Source organism: Bradysia coprophila (assembly GCF_014529535.1).
Source record: "Bradysia coprophila strain Holo2 chromosome X unlocalized genomic scaffold, BU_Bcop_v1 contig_173, whole genome shotgun sequence".
NCBI classification, from domain to species: Eukaryota; Metazoa; Arthropoda; class Insecta; order Diptera; family Sciaridae; genus Bradysia; species Bradysia coprophila.
In genome coordinates this window covers 2,192,516-2,209,652 of record NW_023503302.1, presented here as the reverse complement: position 1 = coordinate 2,209,652, position 17,137 = coordinate 2,192,516, and the positions used below count along the sequence as shown (strand labels likewise).

Sequence of the window (17,137 nt, the reverse complement as noted above, 5' to 3'; positions counted from 1 at the left end):
TAGATAGCGATACTCTCGCGCGTGTTACAGCAAAATAGTCTATTTACAAAAAATTTAATCGACATTACCAAATACAATGGTAAACCGTCTTTCGATTTTAACCTTTCATAGACAGCAAACATATTCGCAGTCAAAGCAGTGCTTTGCCGCAGTATTATTATCAGGTCTATTACTTCCTTCAAAGGCTCTATACCAGGCAAAAGTTGACCGATTTTTAAACGTTGGATTCGTTCCTTACATCCGCCGTTTATACAATGCGACAACAAATGAATGAGGGTATAGAGCCTTTGCTTCCATCGATCAAAGTATTTTTAATCTGTTGATTTCAAATCTTGTACTTCAATTTTTTTTAACATGCATTGTAATATATAAGGGACCATATTACCCAGAGTTTGTTATTATTTTTGTCGTCGTTATCGATGATAGATGAATAGCCGTATGTGACAGGTTAATACGGTATGAACGAACATTTATAAATTCAGTTATTCTGGATAAATATGCAGTTCTGAGCAAAATTATCGCTCAGAGATGATCCTATTGATCGAAAGAGCGATCATTATCGCACAGAACACCATAATATCTCCTGGAAAGAGAATGTCATTCTATGGACATAATTGCTATATTCGTGTCTTCAAATACACATTTTAGAACTTAGAACTTAGAATTTCGACAGAGAATCATCTGTCAGGAATATTAAAATAAAATCAAAGTTTGAAAACTGTGTTCAGTCCGTTCAGTCTGAGGTTGCTGTACGGTCAAAATGTGTCAAATGTGTGTGATTTTCCCAGCTATTTACGAGACTACTTAAAACAAAACATTTTGTTGATAATTCTTACCACTACATTTTTCGTTTCGTCTTGGAATTCAACATTGTGGTGATAAGAATTTCATTATTTTGGTGCTTTGGCTTGTACAATATCACGACAGAGTAAAGTTAACCAGGCAGTAGCGCTGATTTGACTAGGGACCTGAATAATCTAGTGGCCCTATATTTTTTGCGAATAAAATTTTTCAATTTTTGTCAGTATTTATTTGAGTTCATTTTCATCCAGTGTATTAGGTCCCTTATTTGACTTTCCGAAAATGAACCGTTCCTGCCTGGTTTATTTTACACTGCCGTGACAATATATAAAACTGTATGAGCACTGAGATTTCGTCGAAACAAAACAACAAAGACTTTTTAGATTTGCAATATTCGAATCTGTTTGTTTTAAGATTACATTAAGCAGGGCCATAGCACCTAGCATAGTAGTAAAATATTGCGTGTTGCAAATAGATTATTATCTATTCTATGTATGTTTAAAACAGTGTCACTTTTGCTTGAAGTGCGTTAAAAGAAATCGTGTATTTATTGAGGATATTAGCCACCAAATAACAAAAATACAAATTTTGGTACATCTTTTCAAATTGAGTAACGTAGAAATGAACAAAGTTAGTTGAACTCGCAACATAAAATCACACAACATCAATTAATGACATGATTGAAATTTTAAAAGCTCTTTCTATCTCAGGCCCTTAACTAGGTTGACTTTAGGGCTGTCTGAATCTTCAGATTTGTCAGACAACCATTTTTCAATAATTTTTTTTCGTTATGAAGTTGCTTCCATACTCTTTCCCTCTAAACCTAATTACTTTTATGTACTCAACCTTTCAGAAATGTTAAACGAACCACGATAATTACATCTGTTACGTTATTTTATTGAACGTTCCTTTTTTGCTACAAAATCTTTTACTTCGTTTATTTTAAGATTCAACCGGTCATTTGTGTAGCAACTGCTGTTTGCCATTCATTTATTCAAATTTCGTCCTATCTATGTAAAATAGCCGACAGCTTCAAGGGATCAGGTTGGGAAAGTTTACATTACAAAAAAAAAATTTAAAAAAAATCCAGAAATTATTTATTTTCACACTTAAAAAATATGTACAGCTCGCTATTATATTAATTTAATAAAATAAAAATGACGAAAACCAAAATTACAATTATTAAACTTTTCTTCATAAGCTTTAGCTCAATATGGGGAAGAGAGTATATAATCATGAACTGATAAATTAACCTTACAAGGTATATTGCTGTCGAAAAATTCGGCTAATTCTTAGGATAAAATGAAGTTATTTTGCTCAAAACACGTACACAGATCATGAAAAATGCTCGTTAGTAAGGATTTCGTTCCATATGAAGAAAAATTATTGAAAAAGTCAACTGAAACTGCGCCATCAACTACACTGCTGTCTAACATACAAAGCAGTGTTTCTTAAAGGCTCTTGAAGTTCGAACGACGTCCGATTTTTGAAAATTCGATGGCATAATTCAGACAGTTTTTCCAATCATTTTCCAACTTGTAGAACAACATTCCATTTAAAGAATTTTTCATCTGTGTACAGACCTTCAATGAATTCCACCCACCGATTAATGCATTTAGTATTTTTTGGCTGAAGTTTTCTTAAACTCCTTCAGACCGTACTCCGAATATTCACTCGGTTCATCATTGAGTGTATCGTAATACGCGTAATCGTAACTCGCATCTTTGTCGGATGGTGTTGACTTCTTGGTCGATGCAGATGGTGTGGGACTCGGCCTTGTTTGAACGACTGGATTGAATGTGTGTTTGACATCGGATTTCTGTAAATTTTTTGCTCTTAGCTCGTTACCACTGGCAGCAATATTTTGTGAATGAGCGGTTTGAAGGAACTCGTCCTCTTCGTGCTGGACGAATGAACTTTGATGCTGATTTGACTGTCTATTCTGGTAGTGATTGCTTCGGAAACCATTGTCAGATTGAGTGACTTTAAACTGATTTTCCACTTTCTTTTGCTTTAGTTTGTACTTGGGCAAGTCTTGTTCGTAGAGTTCTGGATGATACTGGCCGTCGTCCTCTATATTTTCAGTTGCAATTAATGGATTTACTGTTGTTGTGGTAGAAGTTGTGGTGGTAGTTGATGGATATGTTACTTTGCTTGGACTGTTGTAGTACGGAGCGGTGGACTGTTTCGAATAAAATTGATTGTTGTTGTCGAATTGGTTGGACGAAGCGATTGGTGATTCCGATAATGACTTGTATGTTGTAGGTTTGAATGTGGTTGGATACAAATTTTTGGGTACTAGAGTTGAAAATCGCTTAGGCGACGTGGGTGTCTGCGTTTCTGCGAACTGAGTTTCGTAATTTTTCTCATTGAATGTTTCGGTCTTCGCTGTTGTCGACGGTAATGAAAATCCACGGGGAGTGGAATTAATAACCTGCGATTTGTTTGGTACACCATTATGTTGGGGACTATAAGTGGTTGGCTTTACATCTGCTAGGGGAAATTTGTTGAAATTCGGTTGATTGTTGAAAAAACCATTCTGCTGGTTGAAGTTCGGTTGTTGATTGTTGAAGTTTGGTTGCTGATTGTTGAAGTTTGGTTGCTGATTGTTGTAGTTAGGTTGTGGATTGTTAAAGTTAGGTTGTTGATTAAAGTTCGGCTTCTGGTTGAAATTCGGTTGCTGATTGAAATTGGACTGCTGATTGAAATTCTGTTGCTGATTGAAGTTGGACTGCTGATTGAAATTTTGCTTGTTATATTGGGCATCGTTCTGTTGTATTGCAGTTGTTGGAGTTTGTGTTGACGATTGTTGTTTGGAGAAGTAAGGATCATAGTACTGGCCCGTGCTAAATCGATCGAAGTTCCTGTTACCTTGGAAGTAATCTTGTTTCGGGGACTGCACGTCATGTGACTTAGTGGTAAAAGTATTTGAAGTGTCTTTTCCGCCGGTACTGTTTTGCAACAATGTTCCAGCGTTGTAGTAATTCTTTGCGTTGTTCAAATCGGTTTCGATTCTCTTTTCGTTCTCCTGATTTGATTTGGCTACTGGCCTGATCGTGACATAAGTTGTGGGTCTTGTGGGCTGAGTTTGAAAATTGTTGTTGCTGTTCGGTGCAGTATGATTGTTTTGATTGTTGGTACTGGCCTGTGAGTTGAAATTATTTTGACGACCGTTGTCGAATTCATTTCGTTGAATAGTTTGCACTCTACTGGTTTGGCCGACATTAAATGCTGGTTTATCACTAACTCGGTTAGTGTACTGGCCGCTGGTCGTACGATGAGTAGAGAATCTATCGAAATTATAATTGTTGTTCACATTCGGTGCATTGTTGTTTTGAATTCTGATCGATTCAGTCAATGGTTCCGCTTTCGTCGTGGAAATTGGAGCCCGTGTAGTCGGTGTTCCGTTTGTAATCTGACGGAAGTTATCTCCCCGTTGCGCTGTTGCACCGAAATCGTTTCGACTTTGGAATGGCTTCCTTTCTCTGTGAATTGCATTCGACGTTGATGATCGATGATGGGATGGAGTGGTGGCTGATGTACTTTCGAAGGTAGAACTTCGACTGCCTGCTTCCGAATTCTTGAACACCTTTCGTCCGCGGTGTCTGCGATTTGGTTGAGGTGATGCGGGTTTGGCTCGAACAATTACATCGTCGAATCCCTCGTCCTTTCCGTTTCGATTGTTAAAGAAATTGGAACTGTGCGATGCTTTGAAGATTTCATCGGTGTCGTTATCTGATGAGAAAGTAATATTTTTTAGGTCAGCAGTTAGGCGACTATTGCACTGGTGTCGCTATACTGTACTGTACTTACCAATGTTCGAATCTTTCTGGGGATTTGTGTTTAGGGAATAATCTTCAATCTTTGCTGCTACGTTAACTGGCTTCACGAATGGTTTGGTTGGTGGACTTTTCGTTGTTGTTGAGGTTGTGGTGCTTTGGTAAAAGCTAACTGGATTCAATTTGGTGTAGTCATTTCGCAATGATGGCTGTGAAATAGATTGTGTTGTTGGTTCACTGAAGTGCCGATTCTGGTATATGCCAGAAACTGCCGTTGACTTGATACCACGCAGATCGTCTGAAAAACAATCAATCAACCACACAGTTTCATTGAGACAAGACAAGAATAGTTTACTTGATTCGGCACGTTGCAGATGGAATGTATCCTCGTCATCTTCAGCAGGCGCTTTCTTACTCTCGAATCCCGAACCAATTCTGTACAGATCAAAGTTATCGCTGCCATAAAATAGGGTAGCCTGGTCACAGTCGACATCTCCCCAATCGGCACAAGTTTGGGCTTCTTGATCAAAAGCTGTGCCATTGGGACAGAGGAATCGGAAATCTTGGACCTTAATGGTTGGATTGAAATATCGTTCATTTTTGGCTGCTTTTGTGTTTTAAATGCTGAATGTTAACTTACACCAACACCAGCCACTTTAACGCAAACATGGAACATTTGACATTGAGTTTCCGAATCTGCATAGTATCCACCAAGAATTTTATCACGACAGGTAAAACCCGTCTGCGGCATATTGTGTAGGCTGTATCGTGGAAATGGTTTTGCAAGCAGAGCAGAACAAATGGACATCATCCCCATAACTGAAAGAAGATAAACGCATTCGAATTTTATTGAATTTGAAGTTGCATTCATTGAAATATTAAAAAAATATTTCGCCAAGGACGGTCACGCTACTATCACTAAATGGCACTAAAATGACGATATGCGTGACCTCCCCAAAGTTTACAGCCTTGGTTTTTGCAACAACCTTATTTTCAACACTCAAATGCGGTGAGAAGATGGCATTTGGTTGACGCTCTCTGTGATTAACAGTTCAGATGTGAAAATTTTTATTTTCTTAACTCTTGTTTTTTCCCATGGGGCGAACAATAGTTTTTTCTCTCGCTACGCTCGTTCGTTTTATGTACAGAAGCTTAAAATGCTCAATATATTGTAGCAGGTATGTAATCAATATTACCTGGTGGGGCGATGAAAGTTGTGCTTAAAACACTGTTTTCGACGCATGTAGCATGTAGTAGTATTTTACATAGCTAGGGATTAAAAGATGAAAAGTAGAGTTTTCGTGTGAGTTTTGTTGATCTGAGGCGAAGCCGAGGTCAATAAACACACGAAAATGAGACTTTTCATGTTTGTCCCGAGTTATGTAATGGATTTTACATGCTGAGGGCTTCGAAAGAAGTGCTTGAAACATGAAAAGTACGGTTTTCGACGCATGCAGCATAGCATGTAAAATTATGTGTTCACCTTGGGAAGAAATATTAAACTTTCGCTCTTGTTGAAATTTCCTATTTTCTCCCCTTGGTAAACAAATAACCATTCCAACCTGAACCCTTTCGATAAAAAAATAACTAAATAATAGACTTATCCTCTCGTTTACACATTGCGTATTGCGTAATTTCAACATAAACTCAAGCCCATAAATGAATAGACAACAATTATTCCTCTAATGCATACAAATAGGATGCGCATTTAGCTGAGTTGAATAGGTTGAGTGTATGTTTTTTGCGTATTTGTTCAGCCAAATCAAAGTATGCGTACCAACAGCTCATTCTTGCGTCAAGCATCATTGCGAAAAGTCGATCTCTCATTCACTGTCCTGACGAATAAGAGTTGATTGACAATTTAACAATGTGGATCCACGAAAGTGAAGCGCACAAATATATCGCGCCTAGACGTGTGCAGAAAGGTGTTCTTCTGTTCGATCTGAAAGTCACGCTCATTGATACGGAGCCCGAAGTTTGGCGAACTGTCTCAGTTCCGTCAAATTTTACGCTGGAACAATTGGGCAGAGTAGCTGCACGGGCTATTGGCTGGATTCCACGTTACTTTCACTTCTTCGACCATGACGGAACGTTTATTGAAGGATACGATCCCTACAACTTTATGGAAGAGGACGAACAAAAGGAGCACGAACAAAGTAAAAGAAATTCGTTTATTGAATCCCGCAGTGTAGTTATACATCATCTTGTTATTCGTTTAGAAAAAGCCAAAAAGGATATTGCACGGAACATAATAATCTCGAGCATATTTTGCAACACAGACCCTGCGAAAAGAACAATCACTATGGACTATGGAAGCGATGGATGGTTGCATGAAATCACGTTCGTAGACATGAAACAGCCGGATAAGAAGTTCTATCCGAAATGCATTGATGGTAAGACTGATTTTTTAAGTAAACAAAACGTCAACTGTAATTTCCAATCGTTTCAGGTAAAAATGCATGTCCTCCGGAGGATTGTAGTGGTGGTCCGGATGCATACAGAGACATTTTGGCCGCGTTGAGCGATCGGAAACACGCTGAACATAAGGAAACGAAAGAGTGGTTGGAAAATTCCGGTTACAAACGATTCAATCCGAAAAAATTTAGCGTTGCGTCCGTTTCGTTTTAATTTGAAACACTCGCATCGTTCTGTTAGTTTTATTAGCATCAGACCAACTATAGTTATTAATTGGAAATGAATATTTTTTGATTAAAATTTCGTTTTTGATTAGATTGAAACAATGATCTGTCAATGATTGATGATAGTTCATGGTGAGATGAGATAATGTATCTTCGAATTTAAAATTGCACTGAAAAATCGACGACATGAGAAACGACGACGTTCAGAAGAAACAGCGAGTTCCTGAAAAAAAGGAGAGTAGTCGACGATTGTTCATGATCTCATTTTTTCTTCAGGAAGTCGTCATTTCTTCTTCAGGAAGTCGTCATTTCTTCTCGCCTTTTTAACATTTCGTACAAGGAATATTCTCTTCTACAGAATGTTAAAAAACGGCGATTTCTTGAAGAAAAGGTGAGTTCTTGTTGACTCGGCGACTACTCATGGCTACTCGTTTCTTCAGAAAGTCGTCGTTTCTCGTGTCGTCAGAGCAATAAATTTCAATGACGACGTCAAAGGATATTTCGCAAATTTTCAAGAGATTTAAAGAAATCATTTCATCTTTCATGAGGGGTCATTCAAATAATTCACACTCTAAAAAAGACGGATTTTAGATCCACTCCTAAACACAAAAACGCCGCTCTATCCTACCGTACAACGCATAAAAACCTTAGAGAGGAAATTTGTGATTGTTTTTTACATCATCAATATCCACTAGGCCATTCCTGGATACTCAATCAATATTCCGAAGGTACAAAACAATTAGATGGCATTTCATCTCCACTTTCGCTTCACGCGATCCATGGGAAAGGGAAGAGCAATTATGCTCTGTTTGTTTGTTCTGGTGTATTCGTTGGAACTTGATTTTTTCTGCTTAACAGAACACCTCCCCTGAATTAGTGTGTTTTCCAGGTAAAATAAAGTTTTGTACCTTCGGAATATTGAATATTGAATCTATATTTTCTCTCAGAAATTCGCCTCTCTAAGGTTTTTTAGCGTTGGACGGTGGTTTTACTTTATCAAACGAGCCGTCAGAACAGTCGGAGCGTTTGCTGCGACTGAGCCCCGTACGAACCCGTACATCTATTGCGCACGTGACCCTAGTTCGTCCGTAGGCCTACTCTTCCCGTAAACGTCAGTAAAGTAAAATTCTTATGAAACTTGTACGTCTTAAAAATTGCGTATAGGGCAATTACGAAGCCCCGTACGATGTTCCTTTCAAACGTAACACAAATTTCAAATTGACCTACAATTTCCTCAGTCCTATATTAACCTATATTTACCTATAAATAAACAATTTACTGATAAATATGCTAGTATATAGCTCAAAATAAATATCTATACCGTTATATAGCTCAATATACTATATATATTTATATACAGATATCCATATTTGGGATCCTTGAAACACCACACACACATAACCAGTCACTTCCCACTGATCAATAACTTTGTAAGAATTATTTTCACCGATTTATATTGTTTTTACAAAAATCCAAAATGGCGGCCGACGGCCATTTTGTTAGGAGGTGGAAAGTAGTACGGCTGCTTTACATTCGTTAGTACCTTTCAAACAAAAAAAAATTCATGAAATTTGGTCAAATTTTACTCGAGATATTAACAAAAAACACCACCTTCACTCTACGGCCGAGTAGCCTCATATAAGCTCACTCCAAGAGAAATAGCTCACGCTCCGGTGAACCGAATTTCATGAACTTATTTTTCCCTGATTGGTACGGTCAATACCTATCTAATAAAGCAAAATCTATCTAAATCCGTTCAAATTTGGCCAACGTTCAAGCAAAAACGGGTTGCCGCCCTGTACCTAGTTCACACCAAGGAGTCTAACTCACGAGTCGGTCATCCAATTTCCATAAACTTTTTTTTCGTCGACGTGACAGACAGACGGACAGACGGCCCAAATTTTTATTGTGGATTCGTCATCTACGAACATAGGCAAACACTTTGCCCTTACCGTCTGCTTCGAATTCCATCAATTACACACGGCATCGTAATCCTATAAGCCCCTTCGTACTTCGTACGGGGCTAAAAAAGATCTTGTTCAGAGAAATCATCAAAAAACGAATATTTTTGCGCACAAATGTAGGCTAGAAAATTGCCAAGGGGTGAGCGCTCTTAAGGCGATATTGCGATAATTGAAATATAAATTTACTGACATCACTCGTTGGCATTGAAAACCCTAAGGTTACGTAAATTAAGTTTCAGGGCCTTTTCAAGCAGAAATACGTTGCTTCGCATTGTTCTAGATACACTAACTTCGAAAAAGTGAACTAGCAGCTAACATTGCTGCAAAAAATATTTTTCATCAAAAATTGCACTTGCATGAAATTCTTTGAGTAGCGATACTGAGCATCAAATTTTCATTCCAAAACCACATTCATCGAATAGTAGTGTACCCATGCATGTTTGGTATTATTGGAAAGCTAAGACCAGTATCATATGGGGAAAACAGTCTTTTTTTCTGTTCGGATGCATGGGAACCGTTAGAAGTTCGCCGAAATTATCCATTTTTTACCCATTCTGTCAACTGTTCATAACTCAGTGTGGATGAATTTTAAACCCAACAAGACCCAATCTGCCCCGAAAGAACATGCAATTACCTTTCTAATGACACCCCACACGACTTTGTACGTTTCGTGGCCTACGAGAAATTGGTCACCTCTCACCAGCTAGGACGAATTTTTTTGAAAGTGGTTTTGGCTTCTAGAGACATCCTATCTATCTAGGCACATATCAAAAAATCCACTAGAAAATGTGTCCGATTTCGGCCGGCTGTTTTTCAAAAGAATCCCTCTTTATTTTGATATAAGTATAAGGTCATCATGAATCGTAAAGGACTTTTTGAAAAATTAAAAAAATAAGACGTTCACTTTTAACAAAAAAAAAATCAAAAGTACAATCGCCAAACCGAACTGATGTGCATACGTTATTTTGCACCAGCTGGTCCCATTTGGAATTGTATGTGACCAGCTGGTGCAAAATAACGTATGCACACCAGTTCGGTTTAGCGATTGTATACTGAATCAGCAACAATAAATAATATGTTCTAAGTTAATGTGACCTGCTTCTGCTGCTTGAAAACAGTGTACAACTGGTACAACTTCTATACATTGATTTTCGATAGTTTATAACATCATAACGACCTTGAGAGTTTTGCAATCGAAATAAATACCAACTCGGAAAATGCGAAATAAAATTGGTATTTTAGCCGATTTTCAAAGAAAATGGACCGTAGACTATCAAGCAAATTATTTAGGAGATCGATAGCCAGAGGCCCATCTCTTTATATATTTTTTTTGTCTGCGATCAGATGATTTAGCAGTTCTCATAGGTAAGCCATTGAAAATGTTGCGCGCTATAACGCATTATAGCTAATTTACGAAATCTAATCAGATTTTTTTTTCGTAACCCTGGTCCAAAACTAATAATAAAAAAAAAATGAAAGAACTGGAAAGTATTTCGGAGCCAGCAGAAATAATTACTTTATCCATCCTAGGTCAGGAGGATGCATGCATATATTCGTAGTACATAATAGATAATGATTTTGTAAAAGATTTTTGTTAATTAAAATGTTGAAATGCCAATTACATGGACTATTAATTAAAAAGTACCGAAAGAAACACATAACATCAAAAAAAAATGTAAAAATGTTCAAGTTCATGTCCCAATTACAAACAAACTGCATCGAAAAATGTAAAATCCATTGTAAATTATCTTAAAAATCTAATATTGAAAAGCCAATATATAAAATGTTGAGTTGTGTATACAACACATTGTAATTTGACTAGTAATATGCTGTGAAAAAAAGTAACACTCCGAGTTAAATCGAGTGAACTGAATATTGCACAAAACAGATATACAAAATATTCCATCTTGTGTGTACGTTATAGGCTGAAATCAAAATAAATTCTCATATACATAATTGTTTAGATGCTGTATTGCTCATGTTATTCATCATTCATGGTTTTTTTTAATACAATTTTTGTATTTATATATTTTTCTGTATGCACAACAACTAACAACAATGTTCATAGACGAGAGAGCTAAATACGTTACATGTAAACTAAAAGCAGCATACACGAAAATATTATACAGATAATTCGCAGGTGATCATTTGAGATGATACGGTGACGGTGTAATTAATAAAAAAGAAGTTTTTTTTTTATTGTAACTCACCTTTATGAATTTTTAGTGACTACCGAATGGTTAAATATGATAAATAATAATTTTTATCCCACGTTTGTAACGCTGCCATATAAACCTCTTTTTTTGTAGCATTAAACACAATTATTTAATGACTTTTTTGTAAGTAAATTCGAGAAGAAAAAAGTGTTGCAGGCAGTACAAAAACAAAAAGCAAACTTCGAATGGCAAAGATACTGTTTCCATATTACATATTAAACGTTCCGGTAAGTCAAACATATCAAGGGAAGAAATTCCAACAACAAATTATGACGGGCAGTTAAAAAACCATTTTTTATTATAAATAACTTAAAAATTGGCATGAGTCATTAATCTTTTGCCGTTAATGTAACTTAATCGTCTGTAAAACGATGCGGCGCTTATATAATATTCTCTATTTTATTTCAGTCACATTGTGAAACGACAGTGTTAAATATGATGGTAAAAATATGATTGAAGAAGAATATTATGAAGAAGCAGCGCGGTCTTTTCTTTCCATTTTTTTTTCGGTTAATTTATCAATTGAAAAGCACATCAGGTTCAAAATGTTAAAGTGATAGTGTTATTTTGTGTGCCTATACCTTTTATTGATTTTGCGGATGAATAACCGAAGATGGCTTGTATACACATTTCGTGGATATAACGTGTTATTATAGGGCTTACGTTACAATTTCGATAAAAAAAACGTAAATTGAAAAAAGAAAAACAAAAACATCGAAAAAAGGTCTGAAAAAGTGGCTACAATTCGATTCGGCAATTTTTATCTGATCTTCGCCGAAGCAAAAAGAAAAGAAACAGCACACAGCAATTACAAATATTTCATATTACGTGAAATGATGTACGAAAGGAAATAAGATACATAACACACAGGTAAAAAGCGAATGAAATTAGCAAATTGATTTTTATCAAAATCTTATGATGGATTCTTCTGAATTCCTGTTGTCGTTCATCATTTCGCGTTGTTTTGTTTTCATTGAATTTCATAATATGAACGTTCAAGAATGGAGATCATCTGTACACGAAGTAAGAAATCCCTTCGCTTTTCTCTAATCCTCTCGTCAACAGGAAGTTTGCTACCAATTCACTGACGAAACCGATTAGAGTTCAATTTTACATTAGAAGGTAAAACCATAGCACTCTCAAGAAGCGAGAGTGCTATCATGGCAGAATAAACCAGGCAGGAGCGGTTCATTTTCGAAACGTCAAATAAGGGACCTAATACACTGATTATGAACTCAAATGAACACTGACATAAATCGAAAAATTTTGTTCGCAAAAATATAGGGCTACTAGATTATTCAAGTCCCTAGTCAAATCAGCGCTCCTGCCTGGTTAACTTTACTCTGTCATGGTGCTATGGTAAAACGGAAGATAGTGTTGAAGACCGCGCTTTGACAAGATTGATTTCTTAACCTGTTACATACGGCTATTGATCTGTTATTGATAACGACGACAAAAATAATGATAAGGTCAAAGTAATGTGGTCCTTTATAGAGTAAAACTCATGTTAAAAAAAACTGAAGTACAAGATTTGAAATCAACAGATTAAAAATACTTTGATCGATGTAAGTAATAGACCCTCCAACAGAAGCTGTAGATTTAAGAAGATGTAGGATTACTGAACTAAAGCTTTCTTTATAGTAAATTAGTAAATCATCTGTTAGCGTTACCGATGACAAACTAATGAAGTGCAGGACTTTATTTCAATCTGTTGAAAATGCTTCATTACAATATTCAAGAAACATAATTGATACGAACAGTCTGTGAAACGTTTACCATAGTCTTGTATATCAGAAATAAACTTGTTAGGCAGACATGTACGCAGTTCACAGCTTCTTTATAATATAAAATTTTAACTGAAACGTGATCCATTCACGTGCGAACTTTTTTCATCAGAAATTGATGTCATATTTACCAGTCTGTAGGCAAACTATTTCAAAGAACATTTTACATGTTTCGTCATTAGACAGACACTCAACCATTGAGATGAAACATTTTGCAGAAAACTTTGAGCGATTTTGCATAACGTATACCGAGTAAGAGGTTTCTGTGAAAATATTTGAAAGTATCCTTCGGCGACAGACTCAAGTGTCTCGTTCATCTTACTGAAATCATTATTTTTTGGGGCCACATTATTTACTTTTCTGAAATTGGCATCAAAGTTTGTTTTGTTAAAACATCGATTTGAGTGGGAAATGTCAGAACTTTGTAACAGTTTGTTGTTTTAATTCAATTGGACTGGGCAAAAAATGCTGCCCATTCATTAGCATATAGGCGATCTATCTTTTCAGAAAGAAATCTCAACGAATAAATGCTGAACTTGTGTCCAGTCAAAGTGAGAATGGTTTAAACTTTTACAAACAAAGGCACTGAATCTGTAATCTCGTTCATTTAAGGTATCGCCTAGGATTTGATGAAAAATCATTTATTTCATAAGTTTTAACATACATTTTGCTATAGAAACACTAGCCGGAACTCATATTCCTTGTTTGTGTCCTTGTTGTCGATAAAGAATGACTGGTAGTTATTAGGGGTATAGAAAAAAGTTCGAATTCGGCCGTACTCTGCCATGAGGCAGCAGATACACAACAAAATAGGAGACTGATTCAAAGTTTTTTTTGTTGACTAGTGCGCCTTCATTTGGGGCAAAGAGATGCAGCTGCTCCAAGTAAATATTTGAAAGTTGAGGGTGTTAGAACAGTTAAGACTTAAATGTGTGAAAATTTGGAGGCTTTTCGACGTCTGACAGTGTACCAATACATGGAATATCTAATTATATCAGCGTGTAGCGAATCACTAACGAATGCTGGGATATAAGAAGACTCCATTCATTTTGAAAGAAAAAACTACTATGTAGCCTAATGAGAAAAGGATAGACCAATCATTAAGTAGCTTTTCGTATGGGAAATTGAAAATTAGGGTTAACAGCAGACAGTATACAAACAGACTGTAAATTAACTTTCAATGAAGTCTAAGAGATCTGGTAGCTTGTTGATTGATGATCTCTGATTTCAATATGAATAGGAATGATCGGCCGATGTTTGTTTATGTGAGAGCGTGGATATAACATGATTTCAGACATTCCCGAAAGAAATAATTTCAGTCTCGCCATCTGTACAGGTATTTAAGATGCATGTGGCTGTCATCAATAGTCGCCGATTAATATAGTACATTACGCCCGTACTTCCATTTTTTAGGTAATTATGTAGATATTTCCTCTCGTTTAAAAATTTTGAAGTTCGTCCTTACTGTGCTTTACGTGATTAAGTAGTGTAAATGCACAGCTTTTATTAGAAGACTTTGCTCAGCAAAGCGTCATTTACATGTAAAAACATTGTGCAGAACGCAATCAATTCTTTTAATTTTTTACTTGTACTCAGACACCAAATGGCAGCGGTTTTGAAACCGATTCTTCTATTTAAATCTTATCAAATCAAATAATTGCGAATAAGATATCTATCTGATGTAACAAACAAAAGATCTTATTCAGTTAAATGTTATGCTCTGTGTTTTAAAAGTTCATTCATTTCTCATGTTAATCCGGTCGCAACATTTAAAAGATGCAGAGATGCAGCGACAAAATGTGAAGAATACATTTCATTTATCCCGGTAATTTGTAGTTTTTGCTGAGCACTTTTTTTCATCTGCAAATTGTAGAAAACCATATGCAGAAGACAGAAAAAAAAACGACAGAAATTCCACCGAATCATTTTGCTGGGATCAACACAATATTCTCCCATCGTTAAACTTACATAACCATTAATTCACTTCACATTCAGATATAATTCAAAGATGAGAAATCTAAAATGACTTAAAAGGTCATAAATAACAATTACACAACCATCTGTATTCCTTTGAGTTAAATTTGTGAGTTGAATTCAAATTCAATTGAATGAAAAACGAATCAAAAATTTTATTAGCAAGGATATGAACTGCAACTTTTCCTTTCATTATTCGGTATAAAACACACATCATTCGTTCCCCAATAAAGTTAGCATCCACATTAAAGTCTGGTGAAAAACTTACGACAAAGATAGAGGATAATCCTGTAGCTTCCCATGTTAATCCTTTATTTATTTTTTTCTCCTAAATTTATTTTAGCAAAAACACACGAAACAAAAATTTCCGTTACTTTTTCAACACTTGACACAAATAAACTTATGCAACAGCGCACTTCTTGAATTCAAACCACAATGTGATAAACAAACGCACTGCATATATAAAACACCTTTTCCAACTGAAAAATTAAAATCGCGTTTCGTATAAAACTTATAGAGTAAGACTTCAATTCACATAAAAATTATAAATGAAAATGAAAGGAAGAGTAAGGTTGTTACTTACTTGATCTAAGAAGAGATTGCAATTTGAAGATGGGGTCATCAGCAAAACACGAAGACACGACAAAACCGAGAGTTCGTAGGAGAACATTATTGTGATGCTCATAATATAGAAAAAAAAGAATGGATATGGTGCTGTGCTGTATATACATTGCTTGCTACATCGGCAATGTGTTGGATATAATACACACGGCATCATCATAATTGTTCCGCAATATGGTAACATGGGATGCTAGATGTTACATGAAAATCGTTTCCAGCATACAATATGGTTTTTCGAATAATATTACCGTGCAAATAGTGCAAATAGAGAAAGAGAGTGGTTCAGGAATATTATTGGTTCGGTTGAGGTCTGTTCGCTGATGGAATATTATTTCGAGTTGTCGGTTCATGTAATTTTTCATATTGTTTGAGTGGAATCTATGAGACTATGTTTTAATAATAATATATTTTTTAGTGGGAGTGTGGGAACATATAATATCAAAAATTTTTATTTTATTTAGATACCTTCTTATTAAGAAATTTTTTGATAGGCATAGGTAAACTGTTGTGGAATTGTGCAGATAGATAGATAGATGTATACCATCCATCCAACATATTTAACACACATAACTTATATTTATGAAAAATAATTAACCTATTCAATTTACAAAGTTTTTTTTTATTATTATTATTTTCATGTATCTCTCCATACTCCAAACCGAACACACAAAATTGGAATCGAAGGTATCTCGAAGCTATTACTTGGTGGTTGACTTTCAGTATTGATTTATGAAGACTTCAATTGTGTTTTTTTTTGCTGTATCTTCTCAATATATTCCTTCTCCGTTCGTTTTCATTTCTGAAATTTTGTTTATGTATTCCGTCTCTGGGAGATGTAATAGGTAGATTCTTATATCATGTATGGTTGTTTGATGAGCACAAAACCAAACAGATTTATTCAATTAACATAACAACATTTACGAACAGTTAAAAGTTGTTTTCAACAAAACATTGCAAAACAACTTGAACACAGAACTAATCAATAATTTCCGGTATCAAAATCTCTGAAACTTCATAAAAGAGTTAAGTAACTTGTTAAAGCCAATGAGGATTTTTTGGCCGAAGTTTAAATGTAATTTTATTTTTTGATTTAATTACAATTCGTTTGCTGCTTTCAAAGAAATAACCATCATTATATTGGAGGGATCAGGTTGTAGAGATGATTAATGATAATAAATAATTGGCGGACAAAATCAAACATTTATTTAGTTATTGTTCTTTTAACTCAGTTTTTTTTTGGGATGCTATTCATTCAGGGCTATGTATTCATATTGAACAATTCGAGGTCGATTTGTCGACAATGGTACATCATACAATTTTTTTTGTGGTTAGTGTCTATTACAATTTGGCTATAGAGAC

General features: G+C 35.6%; 2 protein-coding genes across 3 annotated transcripts; one reads left to right on the top strand and one right to left on the bottom strand.

Moving 5' to 3' along the window:
* Positions 1-1,893: 1,893 nt before the first annotated feature.
* On the bottom strand, positions 1,894-15,674 carry LOC119068377 (putative uncharacterized protein DDB_G0282133). 2 transcript variants are annotated; one of them, XR_005086145.1, is made up of 6 exons: positions 15,426-15,674; positions 5,221-5,399; positions 4,936-5,149; positions 4,615-4,878; positions 2,315-4,536; positions 1,894-2,230 (listed from the first exon to the last, which is right to left on the bottom strand). XR_005086145.1 is itself a non-coding variant. In XM_037171946.1 (5 exons), the coding sequence occupies exons 1-5, from the start codon at positions 15,457-15,459 to the stop codon at positions 2,417-2,419; spliced, it is 2,811 nt and encodes a 936-aa protein (XP_037027841.1). In that variant the 5' UTR covers positions 15,460-15,674; the 3' UTR covers positions 1,894-2,416. The 2 variants fall into 2 exon arrangements, 1 of the variants encoding a protein (XP_037027841.1); XM_037171946.1 differs by having other exon boundaries at positions 1,894-4,536.
* Positions 6,354-14,268, top strand: LOC119068378. The gene is made up of 5 exons (XM_037171947.1): positions 6,354-6,736; positions 6,800-6,973; positions 7,030-7,260; positions 7,454-7,457; positions 14,257-14,268. The coding sequence occupies exons 1-3, from the start codon at positions 6,448-6,450 to the stop codon at positions 7,206-7,208; spliced, it is 642 nt and encodes a 213-aa protein (XP_037027842.1). The 5' UTR covers positions 6,354-6,447; the 3' UTR covers positions 7,209-7,260; positions 7,454-7,457; positions 14,257-14,268.
* Positions 15,675-17,137: the final 1,463 nt, after the last annotated feature.